This window comes from Lissotriton vulgaris, chromosome 11, assembly GCF_964263255.1.
Source record: "Lissotriton vulgaris chromosome 11, aLisVul1.2, whole genome shotgun sequence".
Taxonomy (NCBI): domain Eukaryota; kingdom Metazoa; phylum Chordata; class Amphibia; order Caudata; family Salamandridae; genus Lissotriton; species Lissotriton vulgaris.
In genome coordinates, this window is record NC_141699.1 from 1,086,188,354 (window position 1) to 1,086,213,616 (window position 25,263).

Here is a 25,263-nt window from a genome sequence, read left to right on the forward strand (position 1 = left end):
AGAAAAATTTCCAATGGGAGCTAAAATTGGAAAAGGTACAGTTTTACACCCCTTTTTGCCGTACAGGGATTTTCATGAAACTTGGCATGCAAGTTCCGTGCGAATTCATCCACGTGGTCAAATGTTATATGCCTTTTCAATGGCAAATGTGGCTGAACCATAACTACACAAGAAGCCCCAGATTACCAAGACTACGACTGACTCCAATGACTCAGAGTCCAAGGGATGATATGTGCATGCATCCTATATATATATATATGAGCACAATTTCTCCTGTTACAAGAAAATTCCAGGACGCTCAGGGCTGCTTCATAAGTTTATTGGCAAGGTTGCTCAATACCAATGCATTCCACCTCTCAGCTTTTTCACAATATTTTGAGGCAGTGAAGTTAGATGGAAGCGACCCTCTGCTGAGACTCTTTTGCAGGGTGGTGACTCGGAGCACACCTTGGAAGAGCGCAGATTTGATAAGGCAGTGGTTCCAATGGGCTTCCCATGATGAAGTCGAGGCTCACTGTCTCCCGCTCCGGCAGGTGGAACGTAAAGTGTCGTAGAAGATTGGAGAAGAAGATGAAGAGCTCAGTCCTCGCCAGCTGTTCCCCCAGGCAGACACGAAGCCCTGCAGAAAGAATGTGATCGGCTGAGATATCAGAGTCCATCCCAAATGACAAGTGAGTGACTTATTTTGTTATATCGTGCTCCGGCCGTGCCAAGAGATGTAATTTTTAAAGTTTCATTACCTCAGGATACGAAAAGTACATTGAAATAACAAAGATGTTAGAAGTGAAAAGAAGGAGAAAGGAGCAAAAATAAAACATAGTTGAGGTTAAGTAAAAGGGTAGAAGGGATTAACTTGACAAGAATTGGCAAATCCTATTGCTGTTTTTTTTTTAAATGACCCAGTGGTTTGGCAACCCTGGTGATGAAAGTTGTGTGTAGAAACGTGTGCAGTGAAACTGCATCTGAACAGAACGCAACAGTGTTATTTTTACTATTTATTTTAGATTCTGAGATAAAGGTGGAGTAGATAATCGTGGATACAGAGCCCCTAGGGCAGTAAGCTTTGCTGGCTACACTCGCAACTTGCTAGAAATTCAGGTAAACAGGAAGTGTCTTTGTATCTGACTCACAATTGTGCTAATTTCACTTTGCGCTGCCCTAGTTTTTAGGTCGAGTCTAAAAAGCGCTTGTGCTGTCAGGCGGTCTATTGTATCTACTTTGTGGGGTCTGACTCTTCCTTTGCTTATTAATGGCTTTTGTGTGTGTCATTTAAAAATGGAAGTGTGCTAATGGGTGATGGTTGGTGCATGTTCCATCTTTCCTTACCAGTTAACTCCCATGGAGTATTGCTATGGGAACGAGCAGGGACGAGCACGCTGCTTGAGTGCTTTTATGTTCTTTTTGTTTGTTTGTTTTTGCCTGAACGGACTTTGGCTACAAAAAATGTTCACCCGTTGTGAGAATACAAGGGCTTTATTTGGTAACGTACTTGCATGTTTTGCTGTCCTTGTGTGTGCATTTTTCTCCCTTCTATTTCGAAAGTGTTTATTGTATATTTCATTTGGTGTAATGTAAAAAATGCTGTTAAGGTCCGTTGGGGCGAGTGCACACTTGTTACTATTAGACTGTACATCTATTATTATGCCAACCACACTTTAGGCATGCGCACTTGTTATTATTACACTGGACATCTGTTATTATGCCACACACTCTTTAGGCATGCTTCTACGCTGTCTATGCGTTTATAGCGTATTTTAGTGGCAGGTAGCAACCCCCCACTCAGCTCCCACTCCATTGCAGCACTGGCCTAACGTAGCCGCTGCATCTTTTCATTAGGTTTAAATATAGAATGTTGTTCACTTTAAGACACTTTATGTAAATTAATACAAAATAAATGCCTACCCTGCAGCTGAATTTCTGACTTTATGTGTATATTTTGTTTCATGTTTTAGCATTCGCTGAACACAGCGCCTGTCCCGCGATAACATCAAACAATTCTGGTGATTTCTACTTGATGGAAATAGTCAGTCAAGTTTATTTGATCAATACCATGATCATACACATACATAAAAACACATGACATACAATAATTCAATTATTATAAAAACATAAAAGAGTGACAACATCTTCATAGTCCGGTACATCATTCAGGAGTGGTGTTATAGGATCATAACTAAAAGAGATTACTTTTAAAATTGCTTTACAACCTAGAGTAAACATAAAAAAATGCATCAGCATTAAGAAATCAGGCCATGGCCATCATTTTTACACTGCAATCCCCGACTAACCTCAGTGCATACTTTCCCTATAGGTTCCAGAGTCTTGCTCCACAAAATTATTTTACCAATTTGGACCTCTGCCACCAAGCATAGAGCAGATATCTGGACAGTGTAAAGACTAATCACCTTGTCATATCTGATCTAAATACACGTAGAGTGTCTGAGGGACGTGAGAACGACAGCAACCGACAAGCTGGGATAATCCATGTTTTTCTCAGGGCAGCATAGGCAGGACAATAGTTTCTGGATAATACTACAGGATGGACACAAAGGAGTTACATTAACGTTCGCCCAACTACTTTTCTTAACATTCAATGGGAGAACCCCAATCCTAAATGGTATGTAAAGTGCTTAACTGCGGATCATCCCACATGGTCCCCTTCCCGAATAAAAAAAAACACTTCTTAACCTTTTCAATCCAAACTAAACACCCTTACTGTCTTTGAAGGGTTAATAGTTCTTCCACAGCATCCTTTACTGGAATCTGTTTATTACTAGTCCAGATTCTTATCCAAAACATGAGCACCTTGAGGACAGCAAAGTGGGTAATAGACCTTAGTGAAGTAGTGTGGCTCACTGGTTAGAGGCGGCAGACCCGAGAGCAGAGGACGGCCCGGGACCAGGGTTCGATTCCCGGCGCGGCAGGTTTCTGGACCAGGGTCAGCGGACTCGATAATTCTCTCGCCTCGGTGCCCACTCTGATCAGCGATCACACTCGGCAACTCTGGGCATTAGCTTGCCTCATCTTCACTAATGGCCCCACCAGACCGCCGGGGATGCCTGGTCTCACCCTGGAGATACCCATTAAGGGACCATCTCTCAGGGAAGCCAGGAAGGGTTTCGCAGCGGTCGAAGCGCCTTGGGACCCTACGGGTAAGTAGTGCGCTATATAAATGCCAATACATTACATTTACACATACACCTTAGTCCAAGATCAAGGGGTAGGGGTAATACAGGTCTATTCACTGGAAGATTAAGAATCAATCTTAAAAATTTATTTTCCGTGACCTCTAGCTGATTGAGATGCTCCAGCCCCCACAACTCTGCACCATAAAGGGCTCCTCCCAATCTTTTAACCCAATATATTTCTAAAGTGGGAGAATTTGGGTGGAAGCCTCAAAGATTAGCTCTCCTAACTATTGCACAGTCGACTTGCTAAAGTGTCAGCACACTCTGCTGTATTTGGGAAGTCCATACCATATTGTCACTAATTCTAATACCTAAATAGTCAAAGACCTTGACCTGCTCCAGGAGTTGGGTACCCAACCTCAGTTTTCCCTTCGTGGATTCATTGGGATTAAGAACCATAAACTTTGTTTTTTAACAATTTATGCCAAGGCCCCGGTCTTTGCATGCTTTTGCAAACTTAGTTAACACATTCTGGATGCCTATTGGGGTTTTAGAGATGAGCAGCGTGTCTTCTGCGAATAACAGAGAGGGTATCAGCTTGCCTGCTAGTTTTGGCAGATCACCGCCACATACATAAAGATCACTTATGAGCCCCTTCATATATACAAGGTAAACAGGGTTGGGGCCAGCACACAGCCCTGGCGCACCGCTTTGGAAATATGGAATTTATTGGCTAAACTACCATAGGAGTTCCACCTGACTTTCACATAATTATCTTGATGTAAGCGGACCTGAAGTTGGAGCAGGCCACAGGGGAGTCCAAGGTCCTTAAGGGCAGCCCAGAGCCTAATGCGATCGATGGAATCAAATGCCATTTTAAGGTCGACAAACACGACATACAGATGTCGCCTCTTGATCTTAACTTCCTTCCAGATGACCAGGATAATCAGAACACCTGATCTAGGGTGCTCGTTGAGGCCCTGAAACCTGCCTGCAAATGAGAGAGTATGCTGTTTTCTTCTATCCAGCTATGGAGATGGGACAGGATCATTTTGCTGAAGACTTTCTGGGATACATCTATTAGGCTAATAGGCTTGTAATTCGCAGGGTTTCCCTAATCCCCTTTTTTAAATAGGGGGATTATTTCGGCACCCTTCCAGGTTCGGGAATGTCCCCTCGTATGATGGCATTAAAAACCGTATGTAACAAAGGGCCCCATATGTTGGGTTTAGATTTTTTACAGGCCACCCAGTAGTCTGTCCAGCCCTGGAACTTTCCCTGTCTGTAGTGAGCTAATTGCATTCATAGTTTCCTCTAGGGAAAAGCTGAGTACATCTTCCACTGCAAGCTCCGAGTTGCTATCCCCAGCAAACTCTTTTGTCTCCCCCACTGCCTCACAGTCCTTTCCAGAATACAATTCCTGGAAGTACTCTTCCCAGGTTGAATATGAAAATCATCTTCACTACCCGGCTGGAATGCCCTTTTAGAGAGAAGGTGGCAGAATAACTGACTGTGCTTCATTCTAGACGCCTCAAGTAAAATACACCAATTCTTTACCTACTGGCTCATTTTTGCTTCGTCCTGGATTCTCTTATGTGATCTTCTTTTGCATATTATATCTGGCCTTAACCCTTTCTTTACTGTCATGAAATTACTAGGTTCTCATCCAGGGGATACTCATCAATAGTCATAATCTATGAATAATCCCCGCCCAAGTGCGGGATCCCTGAGTATATAGAAAATACATATATATATATATATATATATATATATATATACATATTTATACATATGTGAAACATATACATGCAGCCTAAAAATGTTCCCTACATGGCAAAAATGCTGAAATTACATACGTTTGCATTGTAAAACACCATACCCTCCTAGCCCATAAGGAAAAAGAGGACAAGCACTGAAAAGTTGCATTCAGCAATGCTTAATTGCCACAAGGAAAACTTGTAATTGCAGGCAGTTGCCTGTAGGCTGCATAGCAGAGCAATAATGAAACAAAAAAAAACTGACACCTTGCCTTTAAGGCTTCCAAGGGTTATGGTATTGTGCCTTTAAGACCTGCAGGAGACCCTCTGCTCCCATCATGCACCACAGGTGACAGTTAGGTCAGTTCTTTTTTCCAGCTCCTTCTGAGAGGATCCTGGAGTTTGAGCTCTTCAGTTTTTTGACTGAAATTGATATATTCAATATTTTCTTTGAAAATTCAACATTTACCTAGAGGTTTATTCTACTGGTTTTCTGTTTTTTCCAGAATGCCTGCTTTATTTCGGAAATGTTCTTCCTGTGGCAAGAAAATGGCACTGTCAGACCCACACTCGGTGTGTATTGTGTGTCTTCCATCTTCACACAACCCCGACCAGTGTTACCATTGCCAGAAGTTTTCTAAAAGGACTCTTCGTGACAGAGAGCACATCCTACTTCATGCCCAGCTGGAGAGGGATAGAAACCGTCATGGGGGTGGCCATGGAAACATCAGAGCCCCCTTTTCCAGCAAACAACATCGAAAACGGCATTGTTCCAACTCCCCTGATTTCAGGAAGTAGCAGGTGACTGAATGTTCACCGTCGAGATCGCCGTCGAAGAGGCAGAGCCACTCTTCAGCGTCGAGGGAAAAGTCATCGTCCAGACGTCGAGAACCTCTGCTGCATGCCAGTAAGTCGACCCCGAGGCACAGCACTTTGGGCTCGAAGGCTGTGGGTCCTGAGAGACCTGTTACTGCCCCGTCGAGGCTTCCTTCTACGGTGAGGCATTCTCTGCCACCCTCGAGAGGGTCAGCGTTGAGAGACTCGCCGGCGAAGACCATGCCGCGAGTGGACAAATTGTCGATGTCGAGAACATCGTCGAGGTCACGTCATTCGACATCGAGGAGATCGACGTCATCAAGACTCCATGTGAGGTCAACGTCGAGATCCCCCCTCACTGCCAGTGGTTGATGTCGAGACCGATGTCGAAGACAGACAACGTCATCAGAGCAGATCGCCGCATAGATCAACGTCGAAACCAACGTCGAGGTCTGGTAGATCGCAGCATAGATCGACGGCGAAGGTGACTCCAACCATATTGACGGTGAGGCGTTTGATGTCGAGGGAAAACAATGCAGCATTGAGGAGGTCCAGATCAGATTGACGTCGAGATCCCGATCGACGTCAAGAGCCCCTTCATCACCCCCAGGGCTGAATATTGTTCAGATTTCTCCAGAGAGATCTCCAAGAGCTGGTGAAAAGCAGGCTTTCTGACTGTCGCCACAATGGCTGAAGAATGTCAGAGGGGCAGCCGACTGCAGAAGTCCAGGCTCGGACTACTCGCAGACATATTCTCCCTGTAGTACCTCAAGAGATCCTGAGAGAGGGGCTCCTGACAAACCATCAAAGTCGGCTTCCAAACGACCAAGGTCGCCTTCCACACCCTGTTCACGGTCAAGGGGTCCTTACAGCCTGCGCCACGAACCTACACATAAGAGGAGACACAGAAGATCATTCACCTGGTCTTCTTCTACTAGGTCTTCTGTGTGAGACTACTCACCAACCCTGTTATCTACTCCACCTTCAAGGGTGTCTCCCATCGATGACATTGGAACTTTTTCTGCGGTGCTTTGCAGAGGAGCTAAGATACTGAATATCAGTTTGTATACTGCTGTGGTCCCGACTTCAGTCATAGTCATAAATCTTTTATTCGGTTGCCATAATTTTGTAGGAACCATAAAAAGTACATTACAGCATACAGTTTATAACATTTAATCAACAATAGGAACGTAATTACATTTAAAAAAAAGATTACAAATTGTTAAAATTGTTAAAAAGACGGAGGATGTGATAATAAAGTGCTAGTGCGTTAAAACTGCCTATTAATCGTGGTTGCGTCAGTATTTTATACACATTGTAAGAAAACACGCTACACATTTGGCAATGATTACAGAATCCAAATATTGCAAAGCCAAAAAAAGCAGGACGACAAGATCTCAGGCCCATAAATGAGAGTAGAGGGATGATCCAACGCTTTCGAGGCAATTCATAAAACCTGCAAAATAGTATAACGTGAATTGTGGATCGGTCCGAGGAGTCGTCACAAGGGCATTTAATTATAGATTTAGACCAATCCTGTTTTTTCGGAAAAGAAATCATACGAAAGAAAGTATTAAAACAAAACCTTGTAAGGAGATATTTTTCATATGCGTTCAAATGATATTTTAAATACGGTTGGATGTCTGAAGTGGTTTGAACAGTTAGAATCTGAATATTAGAGGGCTTGCTAATTTCTTGAGATAAACGCAACTCCCTTAAATGTGATAAACATAACATTTTCAAGTTTTTCCTTGAAATGTTTGACATAGTTAATGGCTCAAGAAAATACAGAGACAGATCTAGGTCCACCAAAAAATTGTTCACACAGACCAACCAAGGGATTTTGGCCCAGTATGCCAAGCCCAGGCAGTCGGTAATAAGGGTACGAGTCAGTTGACACTGCTCTGTGGTCCACACTCGGTGCCATAAGAGAATGGGCTGAATTTTGATGTTATCAATAATATAGTCCATACCCAACTCAATATGGCTACCGTAAGTTGGAGCACTTTTAGGAACTGCCAGCACATACCTAATAAAAGCATTTTCAACAGCCTGAAGGGCGTCTACAGCAGCATAGCCCCAAACCCCCGCGCCATATACTGCCACGCTATGGCATTTGGCGTAATACATTTTTCAAGAGTTCTTCGGGGGGAGGCCTACCAAGCTTTCTTGCAAAGGCTACCAGGGCAGTGGTGGCTCGTAGAAACAGTAGTTTCCTACTGCACATAGCCTGCCTCCAAGACATTTTACTGTCAAATAGTATGCCTAGATAGGAATAAGTGTTAGTACAATCCAGCTTGTCGTTGACGATAACAATCGGTTTGGGTTTCTTTAACCGCTTGCCCACATGCATAACAAAGGTCTTTTTAATATTGACCATTAGGTCCAGAGAGGACATGAAGTTATAATAGTTGTTAAGAAGGTGCTGAAACTGGTTAGGGGTTCTTGCCATTATCACAGAGTCGTCTGCATATAATAATGCAGGGATAGGGCGATGGGCTATTGTGGGGAGGTCCTGGTGTGAGTAAAAGGGTAGGGCTAGGACCTTTTTCAAGATTTGCCCGGCGCTAACCGCCTTTGTACCATTCAAATTACCAAGCAATGAGGCAGGCGCCGGAGACCAGAAGGCAGGAAACAGAAGTTTTATTCCGACGGAGCAGAACACATCAGATCAGACAACAAGGTATCGTCTCGAGGTGCTCTAACAGCCTCTCTGAGGCCTGGCCTCTTATACACTGGTTTATGGCATGTCACCTTTCTTTATTACAATCAAGACATTGTGAAGTAAGGAAAAAAGACATCCCCGTAATCCTCGTGTCAATCCCACCCCCACATACCCCCACAATAGAGATCCTCAACCTGCTGATAAGAGGAGGGGGTCATCACGCAGCTGAGTGTTCCGCCGGTTTTTAGGATGTGTGCGCCTGATCATATCCCAGGGGGTGGGGAGGCCCTGATCAATAGTGGGTCCTTTGAAGAGGAGTGACTTCCTACAATAAGGGGCAGTAAATGGTATCTCTCGGCTTAGGCGATGGCCTCGGACATGTGTGGACAGTCGGACTCGGGGGAAGGGGTCATCAAAGGAGTGGTATTCATGCCGCGTGGACAATCGAGCGCGGAGGGATGGCTTATCAACAGAGGGGTATTCATGGAAGGAGAGGAGGTGCTGGTCAGGTGCGGGCATGACTCCCAAGGACAGGGTCATGCAGGAGGAGGAGGGTTATGCTCATGTGAGGGAGGGAGGGGGGAGCCAGGGTGCGCAGAGGATGCTTGCAGGGTCAGAGGAGCGCGCTGGCGATCGATCGTGGACAGGGAGACCATGATACCTAAAATGGCTGTCGTGCACGTTGTACATGGGTGACAAGCTGGCGCAGATGATGTTCAGTTCGCAAACTAAAATTCCACAGTCCTCCCTTTTAACATGTCTCGCCAACTTGTCAGTTCGGATTTATCCCCATAAGGCCACGTATTTCTACTTCATAGAGGGGGCTCATGTGCTCATTTCGGAAGTCCAAAGTCTTTGGGCACATACAGTTGGAAACAAAGCTGCACAAAGATGGCAGACATTGGATACCTAGACAACACCCACATAATATCACAACAGGTATCAGTACGAAGGAAAACAACTTCCAACCCCAGTCCTTCAAAGTGTCCCAAAACCAGCTCCCAAGCGACCATCCTTCTTGTTCTTGGTGAACCTCCGAGGAAAGTCTGTGGAGGTGTTCAATTGCCTTGTAGACTGAAGGCGAGTTGTCTGGCACGTAGGTGCAGCAGCTAGATTCGATGATGCGGCATGCTCCTCCTCGATCGGCTAGGACCACATCCAGAACAAGGCGGTTTTGAAGGGCCACAAGGCGGACTGCCTGAAGCTCAGCCGTGTTGTTAGCAAGGATGCCAGCCGTGATGTTGATCGTTGTTTCTACCGCCTGGGTCAGGTGTCGGATAGCGCGGCTGTTTGCCATTGGGCCCCACAGGGGAACGAGTCCCTTTGCTGCATCCAAAAACTGGGCTCCAGTGGAGTCGGCTTGTCCAATGTCATCTGCACGCCTCTGCCGGTGATGGTTAGCAGGGGCTACATACGTGGGGGGGAGAATGAAGGCGATGTAGCAGATACCCTTCCAACCTTTCGGGAGCCAGGTGTAAGCTTTGGTGCCACACACAAAGTACATATTTGGAGAAGCAACAAAGGAAGGGGTGTCAACTGAGTCCAATGTTCTGATGATTCGGCAGGAACTGTGACCCACCAGCTGTGTTCCCTGGCCTTCGAGACACACAAGTCCTGTGACATTGATGACAGACAGAGCCACAGTCAGAGTGGCGGTAGTTTGTTTTTGCAGATGAGAGAAGGTGGATCTAGCTGGATTGTGGAGCACCTGTACTTCGACACGTTCTTTGGCTGGTATGTCTTTAAGGAAGGTGGCGCCTGTGAGCGCAGGACACAGGGGAGCAGAGGTCTTTCCGGTTTTGTTCAGCCAGAACCCAGAGTAGAAGTGCGACACTGTCTGGCTGGAAGTGGCGTTGTCCTTGTGGCTCTCTTGCATGAGGATCAACCAGGCGAGGCAGGAGCCGTGAACTGAGAAAGGAGAAGGGATGAAGGGGATGGAGTGTCCAGTGGCATGCGGGAGCAACCCGCAGATCTAGCAGTTCGTAGCATTTGCAGCAAGGTTGTGTTGGTGCAACAGTTGCACGAAGGAATTGTTCCAAAATTCCCTGCGCCTTTCTCGGAGCTGAGGCGACAGGGAGATTAGGTGATGCTCTTTCATGGGGGTCGGTTGTGCGGTGGGCAGTAATGCCTGATGAGCCGGTGTGCTTTCCTCCAGAATCCAGAAGGAGGTCATGAGGAGGATGCAGAAGAGGAAGACAATGAAGAAGGCGATTGTCTTTGATTTGTGCAAATTGTCAGTCTTTGGGTTTCTATAGTGGGTATTTCCTGTTGCTTCCATCATCTTCTTATCTGGCGCTTCCATCATCTTCTTATCTGGCGCTTCCATCATCTTCAAGGGGCTCGGTGGTGGGCAGAACCACAGACTTCGTTTAGCTTCTCTCCGGGTAACCCTTAGTTGTGCTTAGGTCACCGTTCTGAGATTTAACTTAGTCCGTGGCCTACTTAGCCGAGGCTCCCTCCTTTGGACGCAGGAAATACCCTTCTCTGGATGGCACAGTGGGATCAGAGAATTTTGCAAGTTCGAGTGCCTCAGTATCGGGATAACAGTTCAATGTCAGTCGGTCTTTGTTCAGGAGCTCTTCTTGGGTGTTGAGGTTTGCAGAGACCTTCCGGCAGTGATGTGCGTGCAGCCAGTGCCTCTTCCCCTCCACTCGAAGCGCCGTCCGTGTGGTAATCAGCACTTGCCAGGGGCCCGTCCACCGGGGTTCCAGACTCTTGGTCCGTTGGAAATTTCGTATTAGAACGAAATCTCCCGGTTGGATGTCGTGGCCGGGGCCCCTGGAAGCATCGGGGATGGCCTGCTGCACCTGTTGATGAATGACAGACAACGTTTTAGTTAACTTGCACAAATAATCAGACAGTAGGACGTCCGGGACGTCATGAATGGAGGTTGGCTTGGGAGCAGTCCAGAGGTTCATCGGTCGCCCGAATACAACCTCGTAGGGGGTCAAATGGTGTTTGGTGGGAGTAGAGCGCATCGATAGCAAGGCCAATGGGAGAGCGTCTGGCCATTTAAGTCCGGTGGTTGCCACTATTTTTGACAGTTTCAACTAGCAGTGTGGCATTATGGCGTTCCACCAGGCCGGCGGATTGGGGGTGGAAGACTGCGTGAAATCTCTGTTTCACCCCCAACCCCTTTAGGATTAGTTGGATAACCTCAGCTATGAAGTGGGGGCCATTGTCGCTCCATAAAATTCGACAAAGGCCATAGCGAGGGAAGAATTCTTTCAGTAGTACTTTGGCAGTAGTCATGGCAGTGTTGTCACGGGTCGGATAAGCCTCTACCCATTTGCTGAAGGCACATACGATGACCAGTACATACTTCAAGCCTTGGCATCTCTCTAGCTGGATGTAGTCCATCTGAAGGACCTCAAAGGGGTGATTGGGGGTCCCAAACCCTCCCCGGGGTACCACAGTTCCTTTCCCGGGGTTGTGTTGTAGACAGATAAGGCACTGCTGGACTAGGCGTCTGGCTGAGTCGGGGATTTTGTCGTTGTGCCAGACTTTGGAAATGAGTTCGATCATGGGTGCAGATCCTATGTGTGCGGGGAATGAGCCATTGTCAGTATGGGGATCAGGTATGAGTCAGGCAGCAACCATTTGTCTGCATCTTTTGTTCGCCAGCAGCCCTCATCATCCTTCAAACCCACCCCCGCCCACTTAGTCAGTTCGTGAGGGGTGCTGGCCGAATGGATGTCTCTGATCATTTCTCTTGCGTCAGTCCATTTCTCTGCTTGTGACCTGGTCACATACATGCGTGTCACCGTCCTATTCTCAGCTGTGGTTCGTGCAGTGATGTCGGCCAGTGCATTCCCTTGTCCAACTAAGTCTGTCACCTTCTTGTGTGCCTGGCATTTGATCACTGCTAGTCGCTTGGGGAGGAGAACTGCTTCAATCAGGGCAGAAACCAGATCTCCGTGAAGGATAGGGGTGCCGTGGGACGTCAGGAATCCCCTTTCCCTCCACAGGAGCCCAAAATGGTGAACCACCCCGAAGGCATACTGGCTGTCTGTATATACGTTCGCGGTGGTCCCCGTGGCTATGATGCATGCTCGTGTGAGGGCTATCAGCTCTGCTGCCTGGGCAGATCGTTGTGTGATGCAGGCTGTTTCAACTACTGTTCGGGCTGTCGTTACTGCATAGGCAGCTGAAGTGGTGCCATCTGGCAGTTTGATGCATGAGCCGTCTACCCATAGCTCTCCATCGGGGTCAGTGAAAGCAGTGTCTCGGAGGTCAAGTCTACTCCTAGTTTGTTCGTCCGTGAGGGTCACACAGTTGTGTATGGGAGGAACGTCGGGATCATTTTCAGGCAGGGGCAACAATGTGGCAGGATTCAAAGTTGTGCATCTCTTTAGTGTGATGTGGGGTGCAAGTAGCGTCAATTCGTACCCTGTCAGTCGTGCGCTAGTCAAATGTTGAGTCTTGGTTTGGTTCAGAAGGGTGTCGACAGCATGGGGCACTAACACGGTGAGGGAGTTTGAAAGTACGATTCCTTCGCTCTGGCGGATAGAGACGGCAGCGGCAGCTACCGCTCGAAGGCAGGCAGGCAAGGCTCTGGCTACAGGATCAAGGGTGGCGGAGAAGTAGGCACAAGGGCGCTGCTTTGGACCTATAGACTGAGTCAGGACAGACAATGCACACCCCTCCCTTTCGTGGGTGAAGAGGGAGAAGGGCTTGGAGTAATCCGGGGTTCCCAGGACGGGCACTGAACAGAGGGCATCTCGTAATTCCTTAAAGGATGCTTGACACTCAGGGGTCCAAGGGAGCGGGAAGGGGGCATCTTTGGCCAACAGGGCAAGTAGGGGTTTTACAACAAGGCTGAAATTGGGTAACCATTGTCTGCAAAAAGAGGTTAGGCCAACCAAAGAGCGGACTTGCTTTTGTGTTTTTGGGACGGGGGTGTCTAGGATGGTTTGGATTCGGTCAGGTGTGAGTTTCCTCCCTTCTTTGGACAGGAGATGGCCTAGGTATGTCACTTGTGGCTGGCAGAACTGCAATTTCTTTTTGGAAACTTTGTGGCCATTTTCTGCAAGAAAGTGTAGGAGTTGAACAGTGGCTGTGATTGCAAGTGGGGTGGTGTCGGCTGCCAAAAGGATATCATCGACATATTGAATCAACACCACTCCATCCGGTAGCTGGATGGCGTCCAGCTGTCTTTCGAGGGCCTGGCTGTAAATACTGGGACTTTCAGTGTACCCCTGGGGAGCTCTACAAAATCGGTACGAGCGGGATTTCAGGGTGAAGCCGAAGAGATAACGGCTGTCCGGATGGATGGGGATAGAGAAAAACGCATTCTTGAGGTCGATAACAGTGAAGGTGGTGGCAGTGGACGGGATGAGGGTCAGAATGGTGGTGATATCTGAGACTACGGGGTATTGGGGTACTACCACTTTGTTAATTTCTCGCAGGTCGATGATGAAGCGGTATGCTTTCTCATCCCCCTCGCCTTGCTTCTTGACGATGGGTAGGATAGGGCTGTTGCAGACATTGCTAACCACTTCTTCGACCACTCCTGCATCCACCAGAGACTGAATGATCGCTACCAGTGCCTTCTCGCCCTCGGGCGATATCCGATATTGTGGGAGTTTCGGGAGCATAGCGTCCTGTCTTACAGTTATATGAATAGGGTCAATCATCATTCGTCCCACATCGGAGTCATTTTTGGCCCATAGGTACGGAGGCAGGGTATTAAGCAAGGACAGGTCAGCATCAGTTATGGAACACATGTGTCGTGCAGGGCAAGATCTGGGCATGCTTGGGTTGTCGTACAGGATGACTCGGATTCCATCTGGGGAACACCTAATGGTAGCTCGGAAATGTTTCAGTAAGTCAATGCCCATAATGGCGTCAGGGGAGTTGGAGGAGAGCAGAAATGTTGTGTCAGTGGTGTTGTTTTCTAGGTCAAAGGTGATGGGTACGGACAGGGGGTTAGTGGAGGGCGTCCCATCGAAACCTATCGATGTAATGTGTGAGCCAGACAAGGGTGCCCTTGGAATCAGTCGTTTCGATAACACACTACGTGTCGCCCCAGTGTCTACCAAAAATGGAGACTCTGTACCCAGGACCTTAGCGGTGACATAAGGACCTTGCTGGTCAACACAGAGCTCGACTGGATCCCTCCCTTGCCCCTGGCAGTCCTATGCAAAATCGGGGGCATTCTCACCGTCGGATAGTTGATATTGGTTCTGTCGGGGCGGTCAAATGTGTTCGATCTCCCTGATCTGTCATTGTTGGTGTCGTTTGTGTGCCCTCGTCCTTGCCCTCTATTTCTCGGACCACCTGACACATCCCTGGGGTCCCTATTTCTATTCATCTCTAGCAGAACCGGACACTGGGATTTCCAATGGCCGAATCCTTTGCAGAAGGCGCATTGGTCATCGCCAATGTCTCTACGTCCAGGGTGGGGTGTTGGGGTGTGATCTTTAGGAGGTGGATTTCTGGGGTGGTCGGTTGGTAGTTCCCCCTTTGGGGTTCCCGTCCTACCGCTATACCTTGTATCTGGGCTATCATCACCCTTTCTTTCAAATCTTTCTTCTTTTTCTCGGATGCCCTATCATTCTCATTCTTCTGGTGCTCGTAATACTGAGCCATCTGAAGGATAGCTGCGGGTTTGGAGGCCCCCCAACTACTCTCGCTCGTCTGCAGTTTTTGGGAGACCTCCTGTGACAGGCCCTTCACATAGTTTTGTACAAACAGGTGTTGTCTGGTTGCGGTGGTCATGTCTTGGCCACTGTAGTCGGAGAACACTGTCTTGAATCGGGAGAAGTACTCTGATACGTCTTCCTGGGGTTTCTGACGACAGGCCGTGACTATCGACCAATCTACCTTTTTCTCTGGGATCAGTGTCTTTAATTTCAGAACTAATTTGTCTGGGAGTTCTAATATGTCTTTTACTGGTTTCCTTCCAGGCTCTCGCTGTCTATCCAGTTCACCGAGTTGGTTCCAGGTATGCCCAAACAGATCTGTGTGGTCAGTTTTCCGGATTTGCTTCCACACGTCAGCTGGCAGGCATAGCCCGAAAAACAAGTCAATGTCCGCTAAGGTCATTATCGTCGAATCCAAGGCTGTGCCTAATTCGGTATAGAATGCTGTCGGGTTCTTTCTTAAATCGGGCAGAGTTTGTCTAAAAGTTAGGATATCTTGTCGGTCCCATGGTTGGTAAACCCAATTGTACACAACCCTCCCTTTTGCATCTGCGTGATTAATATCATCGCTTGTTCCCAGACCACGCGGCGGGATCCAGTAAGGGGCCGCCTCTCTGATGGGCATCATAGTGTTGGCTACTTCTACTGAGGTCGCTTCCGGGACTGTAGCCTTGGCTTCTGGTTTTTGTTCCGTGAGGTGGCGGAAGACCTCAAGCATCTGCATGAAGAGTTCCGTTGCCTCACATTCAGTCCCATCTCCAACATCAACCTTCCTATACAGTGTTGTCAGTTTAGCGGGGCCCTTACTTTGATACCTGTCCTCATATGCGTTCAGGATGTGGTAGCTGAATCGCAAAATGAAATGCCGTCTGTGGCTGTCGGCATGCGAATTATACATGTTCATTGTGTATTCTTCGCTCTCCCTTCGTTCTACTAGTGTCTTTGCTATTTTGTCAATCCCATCCCGCTCATCTTTGCTCAACCTGTTTGGTCTGGCTGGTGGGTGCTTGCTAACCTCGGGGTTATCTAGTGGTGCTGCTAATGTGGCTGGTGCAGAGGCCGTGAGGGCTGGTGCACTAGCGCTAAGGTCGCTCTCGTTCGCACTCCGGGCTTGCAAGTGCTGTTGGCAGGGGGCATATGGAGGGGGCATGTAGATGATTGGGGGACCTAGCAGTAACTCATCGTTCGCCCGTTGTTTGGAGGGCAATTCAGGGTAGAGCGCAGAGGGGGTCCTAACAGGACATTGACCTGTCGACCCTGATTCTTGGTTTTGTGCAGCTTCTTTTCTTTCTTTTATTTCTTCTTCTAGTTGCTTAGTGGCTAGGTGGGCTGCCTTTCGTAATTCTTTCCCTATTTTTGCTTCTTCTCTTTTCTTTCGTTGTTCCGTTTCTTTGCGCCACATGCCAATACTATTGAGCATAGTGGGCGTGGTCTTATTTTTCTGGAGCGCTATTTCTAATGTTTTTATTTTATTTTCATCAAAGGAACCTATCAGTGGCCACTGACTTTTGAGGTCCGTTTTTGTGTATTTATGCCATAACCTAGTATAGGCAATAGCGACTAGTCCATGCTTGGTGAACATGTCCTTATTAGGGGTGCCCTCCAGTGGAGCTGGATGGTTCATCTCTAATAAGCGGTCCGGGCTGTACAGGCTACCAATCAGTGGGGAGAAGATAGGCATGACGGGTTACAACGGGGACAAAGGTCTGCACTACCTATCTTATCACGGCGGGCAAAGACTAGACAGAATATTTCTATTCTCCGTTGTTTGCCGGCGGTGAATACCTCAAAAGAACCAATATCGAACAATCAATGTTCGATCAATCAAACAATCAGTGGGGAGAATAAGTGGGTACGACGTGTTAAAGTTTTGCGTTACCCACTCTTTCTCTACCTGCAAAGAGAGACCTTGTTCTTCCCTGTTTGCAGACAGAGAATCTCCAGACAACAATCCACGAACGACAGTTCGGGAAAACAGTGGGGGAGGAAGATAGGCACGACGGATTACAATGGGGACAAAAGTCTGCGTTACCTATCCTTCACTGTTTGCAAAGAGAGAGCCTGTTGTTTCTCCGTTTGCAGACGGTGAATCTCCAGAGGGATCAACAAAGCGTAATACTAGTATTATCCAAATCAAACAATCGTTTCTCAATTTGTCGTGTTTACACGACCTTACCCGGACCGCATGGACGGTTTCCTGTCTTCCGAATCCAGCGCCCGATCGTCCTCTCTACTTCGTGATGTTCGTGGCACTCCTGATGGTTCCCAGTCAGGACCGTAGATCACTCGAGAGAGGTCTGTTCGGAACTAGTGAAGGTCGGATGATCGGCTGTCAGACGAGGGTCTATCGGACACAAGCTCTCCCGATCGTTGCAGTCGTTCACTCTGTCGTCGGGACCTCTCCCACTGGATCCACGTGTCGCTGATGGGCCCCACGCTTTGGGACGCCAATTGTGAGAAAAAGGGTAGGGCTAGGACCTTTTTCAAGATTTGCCCGGCGCTAACCGCCTTTGTACCATTCAAATTACCAAGCAATGAGGCAGGCGCCGGAGACCAGAAGGCAGGAAACAGAAGTTTTATTCCGACGGAGCAGAACACATCAGATCAGACAACAAGGTATCGTCTCGAGGTGCTCTAACAGCCTCTCTGAGGCCTGGCCTCTTATACACTGGTTTATGGCATGTGACCTTTCTTTATTACAATCAAGACATTGTGAAGTAAGGAAAAAAGACATCCCCGTAATCCTCGTGTCAATCCCACCCCCACATACCCCCACAATAGAGATCCTCAACCTGCTGATAAGAGGAGGGGGTCATCACGCAGCTGAGTGTTCCGCCGGTTTTTAGGATGTGTGCGCCTGATCATATCCCAGGGGGTGGGGAGGCCCTGATCAATAGTGGGTCCTTTGAAGAGGAGTGACTTCATACAATAAGGGGCAGTAAATGGTATCTCTCGGCTTAGGCGATGGCCTTGGACATGTGTGGACAGTCGGACTCGGGGGAAGGGGTCATCAAAGGAGTGGTATTCATGCCGCGTGGACAATCGAGCGCGGAGGGATGGCTTATCAACAGAGGGGTATTCATGGAAGGAGAGGAGGTGCTGGTCAGGCGCGGGCATGACTCCCAAGGCCAGGGTCATGCAGGAGGAGGAGGGTTATGCTCATGTGAGGGAGGGAGGGGGGAGCCAGGGTGCGCGGAGGATGCTTGCAGGGTCAGAGGAGCGCGCTGGCGATCGATCGTGGACAGGGAGACCATGATACCTAAAATGGCTGTCGTGCACGTTGTACATGGGTGACAAGCTGGCGCAGATGATGTTCAGTTCGCAAACTAAAATTCCACACTGGCTCCCTTCCAACATAGCCAACCCCAGGCCATTAGTATAGAGATTAAAAAGGAAGGGAGCCAGTACACAGCCCTGTCTAACTCCCCTTGTAATGTCAAATGACGATGTAAGATAAACATGAATCCCGTATCTCACCCTCGCCGAAGCGCCGAATACAGTTCACGAAGAAATGTGACCAGAGGTTGGTCGACACCCAGTTCAGTTAAAATTGACCATAATTTTGAGTGAGACACACAGTCAAATGCTGCGGAAAGGTGAAGATTACCATTCTTAGCCCCCACATATTTACCAATAAAAAGGGAAAGGTTTAACGCCTGCTTTACCGTGCCCAGACCCTCCCGAAACCCGTATTGAAGGTCGGTCATAATTTTATTGGCTTCGGCCCAGTCATGTAGTCGCTCGAGAACCAGTCGACCTGCCACTTTATCAAGGGAATCAAGGATGGAGATGGGCCTGTAGCATGCAGGGTCAGTGCGATCACCTTTTTTTAAAATGGGGAGTAACGTAGACGTGGACCATGAGTCATTTAGTCCAACGGCTGTGGCAGCCTCAAAAACACGGGTCAAGATCGGAGACCAAAGCTCCTGGTGATGGGTAAAGATGTCCAAGGGAACCCCGTCCAGGCCAGTAGCTTTGCCGGACTTTGAGGCTGACAAAGCAGCAATGACTTCATTATGACCAAAGACTAACTGCATAGGGTACGTTTTGTAAGTGGTGGAGGCGCCCACCCTTGTTTGCTCACCATCATTCTGTGATAGTTGTCCCCCAGAGTTTTTTTTTGAGAAATGGGAAACCCAATTCTCAGCAGAGACAGCTACGTCTATCCTGGGTGCTGAGCTCGGCTCTAAGAGAAAGGGAGATTTTATTACGCGCCAAAATGCAGAGCTATCTTTGGTTCGGCAGCTCTCATGAAGTTGTTCCCATAAGTCCCTTTTTATATTGCGTCTACAGTTTTTGATGGCCAAATTATATTCCTTTCTAAGTTTTCTCACTACAAGAACATCCCTGGTAGGGTTACGTAAGGCCTCCTTCAAGGAAGAAAGAGCCTTACGACATTGGGTGTTAAACCAGCCTATCCCTTGAGAGGGATTGGAATTCTGCTTGCAGAATAGTTCCTCTCTTATTATTTTAGTGATCTCTGCAAACCTTGTCAAAATAAAATCCACAGGGGATTGAATGTCTAAACATATTTCCAATAAGGGGAGTGCTCTTTTAATTACCTTAGCTGACAGAGCATTAGGGTCGGCACTCAACCATTTAACTGAGTACCCATTTGGTTAGCTATTGTCAGGGCCTGTTGGTTAAGTAAGCTAGCAATCCTAGTTTGTTGACGAATGCCCTGGATCGTGATAGTAAGACTATTAGAATAATGGTCACTACTAATATCTGTCCCCGTAATGAATTTTAACAGGTGAGTATGCAGATTATTGGTACATAATATATAATCAATAACACTTGATAGCCCCCATCCATGAAAATTTGGAGAGAATGCTACAGGGGGATCAACTAATTCATTTGCAAATCCCAAGTCTAACGAAAATAGCAGGTCATTCAGATAATTCCCTGGGATAGAATGAGTGAAGTGAGTTAATGGACACCCACTTTCATCTATAACACCGCATTTAGTAGAATCATAGCTTGCACACAAAGGAATATTAAAATCACCACCCCATATCAAGTTAAAAGAAGAAACAGGGAGTCTAGCCCGTTGCTCCATTAAAACATGTAACAATTCATTCAAAACAATAACAAAATCAGAAAAGGGCAAATTGTTATACATGTTGACCAGGAAGTACGTACACCCTTTGTTAACTGTTATTTTAAAAATGTGATAATTCTCAGCTATCTTCAGAGCGGAAATTTTCTTTAACGGTAGATCAATAGATAGATAGATGATTAGGCCTCCTTTGGGTCTACCGGAGGTAGAAGGGCGAGCATTTGAATGAAACGTTTTATAGCCCTGAATGTGAATGGGAGAAATCAGCCAAGTTTCCTGCAGACAAACTACGGAATGTTCTCGAATTATTTCAAGCCAGGTAACTTGGTCGATTTTAGTGCGTAACCCTGCTATGTTCCAGTAAATTATATTAAGTGTTATCTCACCCAGTGGTGTAAGGGTAGCAGGAGGAGGTACTTGAGGACTTCCGTTACAGACAGAGGGTCAGGTGTGGAATAATTATGCCTGGGATTAGACAGACTATCCACCACGTGAGATTGGTACGTATTCTGCACGTTGTCAGTGCTCACAATAAGAGAGCTATGTGAGGCGGCCACCGAAATAAGATCCTCTAGAGGGCCAGCACATATGTTATTTGGGGTTATAAGACCTTTCAAATCAATTTATGCTTCGGGGTCTTAACATGCTCATTTACGTGTCAATCCACCCCCTCTAAACTAGATAGTGCTGCAAAACGATTGAAGGTAGCGATATTGAAGGTTGGGGCCGAGTTACTCAACGGGTTCATTGGAGTGTGGTTTTCAACAAGAGGTCTTGGGTAAAAATAACTTAAAGATTTGTTAGATATGCCTCCCTTATAGCTGTCGCTATACCAATCTCTAATAAAATTTGTAGCCCTGTAGTCTTTAAAATTTATAATTATGCTGTCCCCTTTTATGTCCTTGGGTCTTTGTCCCAACCAAGGTAACCTCCTAACATGTAGGATTTTACCGTCTATACTTGCGGGAAGTGGCCTGTTGATACTAAGCCAATACGTGACCTTATTTTTCAGGGTCTGATCATTTTCAAATTGGCCAGGCTTCAGTATCGGAACCCCGGTTAACACTATTACATAGGGCTATGCTTCGGGCGGGAGGTTTACATGCAACACCTTCCTTCTTACGTTTTTGATCACCGTAGGCCTCTCCTCATGGATGTTATCTAAGTTCTGTTTATGAAAATTATTTTGTTCTAATTTTCTTGTATCTCTGGAATTATAAGTATTTGGAGCTGGGTTAAGTGAGTGACTAATGGGGGGATTAACTGGAGGTCTTGTCGTAGGCATGGGATTTGCCTTGGGAGGACTCTTACCTAGATTAGATTTTTCACTAAGGGGGGGGAATTTTCAAAGAAAGCGTGCTGGCAGTCAATTTGCTAAGTAACTTCATATTCGAAGTAAACGTGGCTTGAACGTCCCCAAGTTGGGCTGCTATTTGTTTGACACGCTCAAGGAGAGGCAACAGTAAAGATCTCATTAAATGCTCTATTTTACTCATGACATCATCTAACGGAAGTGTGTGCTGGGGATTAAAAACAGTTGGGTTTTGAAGGTCATGTGTAGAAGGTAAGGGAGATGTGGAAGTTTTAGAATTTTTTGCTTTAGATCCTTTATGTTTGGTTCGACCACGCTTTCTTTTAGATGGAACAGAAGGCGTGGTCTTTACAGTACTGGAAAGTTTTGCTGGGAGCTGCTCTTCAAAAGAGCTGTCCGTGGGGGAATCGGTTATAATATGGGTTAAGGTTTTGTTTTGCACCAAGCTGGGCGTACATGCGGGAAGATCTTGTAGGAGACGCGGGATACCTGGATCAGGTGATAGAACAGGTTCTCGGTTGAGCTCAGGAGTAGAGAGTAATTTCTGGGTGAGCCCAAAGGAGGAAGGGTTATTTAGCCACTCAGAGGAAATACGCCTTTCAGCCTGCGCTATTTCCCGCTCCACAACTGAAACAGCCCTAGTAATATAGTTATCTAGGGTCCCCTTAAAGGAGGTAGTAGCCCCCCCTGATGATTTACCAGCCGTGCTAGGTTCTGTGGGCATTATGGAATAAAGATCTTACAGTTCTCCAGTGATTAAACAATGTGCACAACAATAGTAGTTCCAACAGCAGATCTTACTTTTGGGTACGTAAGGGGGTAACAGAAGATGTATGGGGGATGGCCCAGCCCAACCTCCTCAGACCACTGAGGGCCACAGAGGGCCCGACCTTTGCCCGGGCTTAGCCCGGAGTGTCCTGTGCGCGTTCCCGCGACGCGGGGCCTGCACGGAGTTTATAGCGCCTCCAGGTGCAGGGGTGACGGCATCAATCAGCACCACAAAAGGATCTTGGGAGGGCGAGTCCTCCACTCGGCGGCCGCAGCAGTGTGGAAAGCGGCAGCGGGAGGACTCGCAGGAAAAGCGTCCGAGGCCCAAGTCAAGCAACAGGAAAATAGCCCGCAGGGTAAGTGAATGCCCCTAAATGTCAGGTCAGCCCCCCGCTCCCCGGGGCTGCAGGGAGTTTATAGCGCCTCCTGGCGCAGGGGTGACGGCATCAATCAGCACCGCAAAGGATCTTGGGAGGGTGAGTCCTCCACTCGCCGGCCGCAGCAATGTGGAAAGGGGCAGCGGGAGGACTTGCAGGAAAAGCGTACGGGGCCCAAGTCCAGCAACAGGAAAATAGCCCGCAGGGTAAGTGAATGCTCCTAAATTATCCTAAATGTCAGGTCAGCCGCCCACTCCCCGAGGCTGCAGGGAGTTTATAGCGCCTCCGGGCGCAGGGGTGACGGCATCAATCAGCGCCGCAAAGGATCTTGGGAGGGCGAGTCCTCCACTCGGCGGCCACAGCAGTGTGGAATATGCAAACACAACAGGTGATGGACCGAATGTGGATCAATGTCACACACTCACCCCAGTCCAAAGATCTGGGCCCAAATCCATCGTTTTTTTGCACTCCACACCATCCTGGGTTAGACAATGGCGATATGCAAATCAGCTCTGACCCTGTGCCCCATGGGAACAGTCCAGTCCGAACTACAAAAGCCATGTCCTTCCCAGAACGGAATCAAGCATCCGAGGACCGGACCGGTTTCGAGGTAACACCTCTCATCAGCCCGGCTAGCTTGACTCCAAGTGGTGTGGAGTGCCTGGGACCCACGTCTGGGCATCCCCAGCGCACTTAGGGCGGAATATGCAAACACAACAGGTGATGGACCGAATGTGGATCAATGTCACACACTCACCCCACTCCAAAGATCTGGGCCCAAATCCATCGTTTTTTTGCACTCCACACCACCCTGGGTTAGACAATGGCGATATGCAAATCAGCTCTGACCCTGTGCCCCATGGGAACAGTCCAGTCCGAACTACAAAAGTAATGTCCTTCCCAGAACGGAATCAAGCATCCGAGGACCGGACCGGTTTCGAGGTAACACCTCTCATCAGCCCGGCTAGCTTGACTCCAGTGGTGTGGAGTGCCTGGGACCCACGTCTGAGCATCCCCAGCGCACACCACTTGGAGTCAAGCTAGCCGGGCTGATGAGAGGTGTTACCTCGAAACCGGTCCGGTCCTCGGATGCTTGATTCCGTTCTGGGAAGGACATGGCTTTTGTAGTTCGGACTGGACTGTTCCCATGGGGCACAGGGTCAGAGCTGATTTGCATATCGCCATTGTCTAACCCAGGGTGGTGTGGAGTGCAAAAAAACGATGGATTTGGGCCCAGATCTTTGGACTGGGATGAATGTGTGACATTGATCCACATTCGGTCCATCACCTGTTTTGTTTGCAAATTCTGCCATAAGTGCGATGGGGATGCTCAGACGTGGGTCCCAGGCACTCCACACCACTGGAGTCAAGCTAGCCGGGCTGATGAGAGGTGTTACCTCGAAACCGGTCCGGTCCTCGGATGCTTGATTCCGTTCTGGGAAGGACATGGCTTTTGTAGTTCGGACTGGACTGTTCCCATGGGGCACAGGGTCAGAGCTGATTTGCATATCACCATTGTCTAAACCAGGGTGGTGTGCAGTGCAAAAAAACGATGGATTTGGGCCCAGATCTTTGGACTGGGATGAATGTGTGACATTGATCCACATTCGGTCCATCACCTGTTTTGTTTACAGCAGTGTGGAAAGCGGCAGAGGGAGGACTCGCAGGAAAAGCGTCTGGGGCCCAAGTCCAGCAACAGGAAAATAGCCCGCAGGGTAAGTGAATGCTCCTAAATGTCAGGTCAGCCGCCCGCTCCCCGAGGCTGCAGGGAGTTTATAGCGCCTGCGGGCGCAGGGGTGACAGCATCAATCAGCGCCGCAAAGGATCTTGGGAGGGTGAGTCCTCCACTCGGCGGCCGCAGCAGTGTGGAAAGCGGCAGAGGGAGGACTCGCAGGAAAAGCGTCTGGGGCACAAGTCCAGCAACAGGAAAATATCCCGCAGGGTAAGTGAATGCTCCTAAATGCTCCTAAGTGTCAGGTCAGTCATTTTTGAGACATTGCACCATCTCACAGCTCCCAAACCTCTGCTACCTCTGGTGACTGGCCTTCTAGAGCCAGCTATGGCTACATTCCTCACCCCTGCTACAGTGGGGTAAGTTCCATCAAGGATTGCAAAGAAGTACAAGGCTTCAGACCAAGACCCTTTGTTACTTTGGGCTGATCCTCCGGCAGACTCAGTCATTGTGGCAGCCGCCAGGAAAGCACACTCCGCAGCTTCGTCAGCTTCAGTCCCTCCAGAGAAGGACAGCAAGCAAATGGACTCTGGTGGCAGGAAGATGTGTAGTACGTCGGCATCATCCATGAAAATAGCAAGTGCCTCAGCCCTTCTAGGATGCTACGATAGGTCTCTTTGGGACTCTCTGGCTCGGTTTACTGAAAAACTGCCAAAGGAAGATCGGCAAGATTTTCAGGAGATCCTACAGGAGGGTGGCCTAGTTGCAAACCAGGTCATCAGCGCTGCTGCAGGTGCCTCAGACTTCGCAGGGCATGGCTATGCACACAGCATCTGCTTGGGGCGCTTAGCATGGTTGCGCCTCACAGGCCTTAAACCGAACGCCCAGAAAAGGATCCTCAATCTGCCTTTTAACGGATCTTCCTTATTCGGAACTCTTGCTGATAAGGAGATGACAAAAATGAAAACCGAGCTGGACACAGTCAAAACAGTTGGACTGGAGAAGCTGAAGAAGTTTCGTAAATGCTTCCATCAATACGACAAGTGTCCCTTCCAGCTGAGGGTT

The 25,263-nt window shown here is 48.0% G+C and overlaps 1 protein-coding gene across 1 annotated transcript in view; it reads right to left on the bottom strand.

Moving 5' to 3' along the window:
• Positions 1–303: 303 nt before the first annotated feature.
• LOC147684185 (cytochrome P450 2J5-like) overlaps positions 304–25,263 on the bottom strand; it is a 315,668-nt gene continuing 290,708 nt past the window's right edge. The window contains exon 9 of the mRNA XM_086944598.1: positions 304–619. Within this exon, the coding sequence (XP_086800724.1) occupies positions 390–619 (230 nt within the window). The 3' untranslated portion in view covers positions 304–389. The remainder of the gene's footprint in view (positions 620–25,263) is intronic.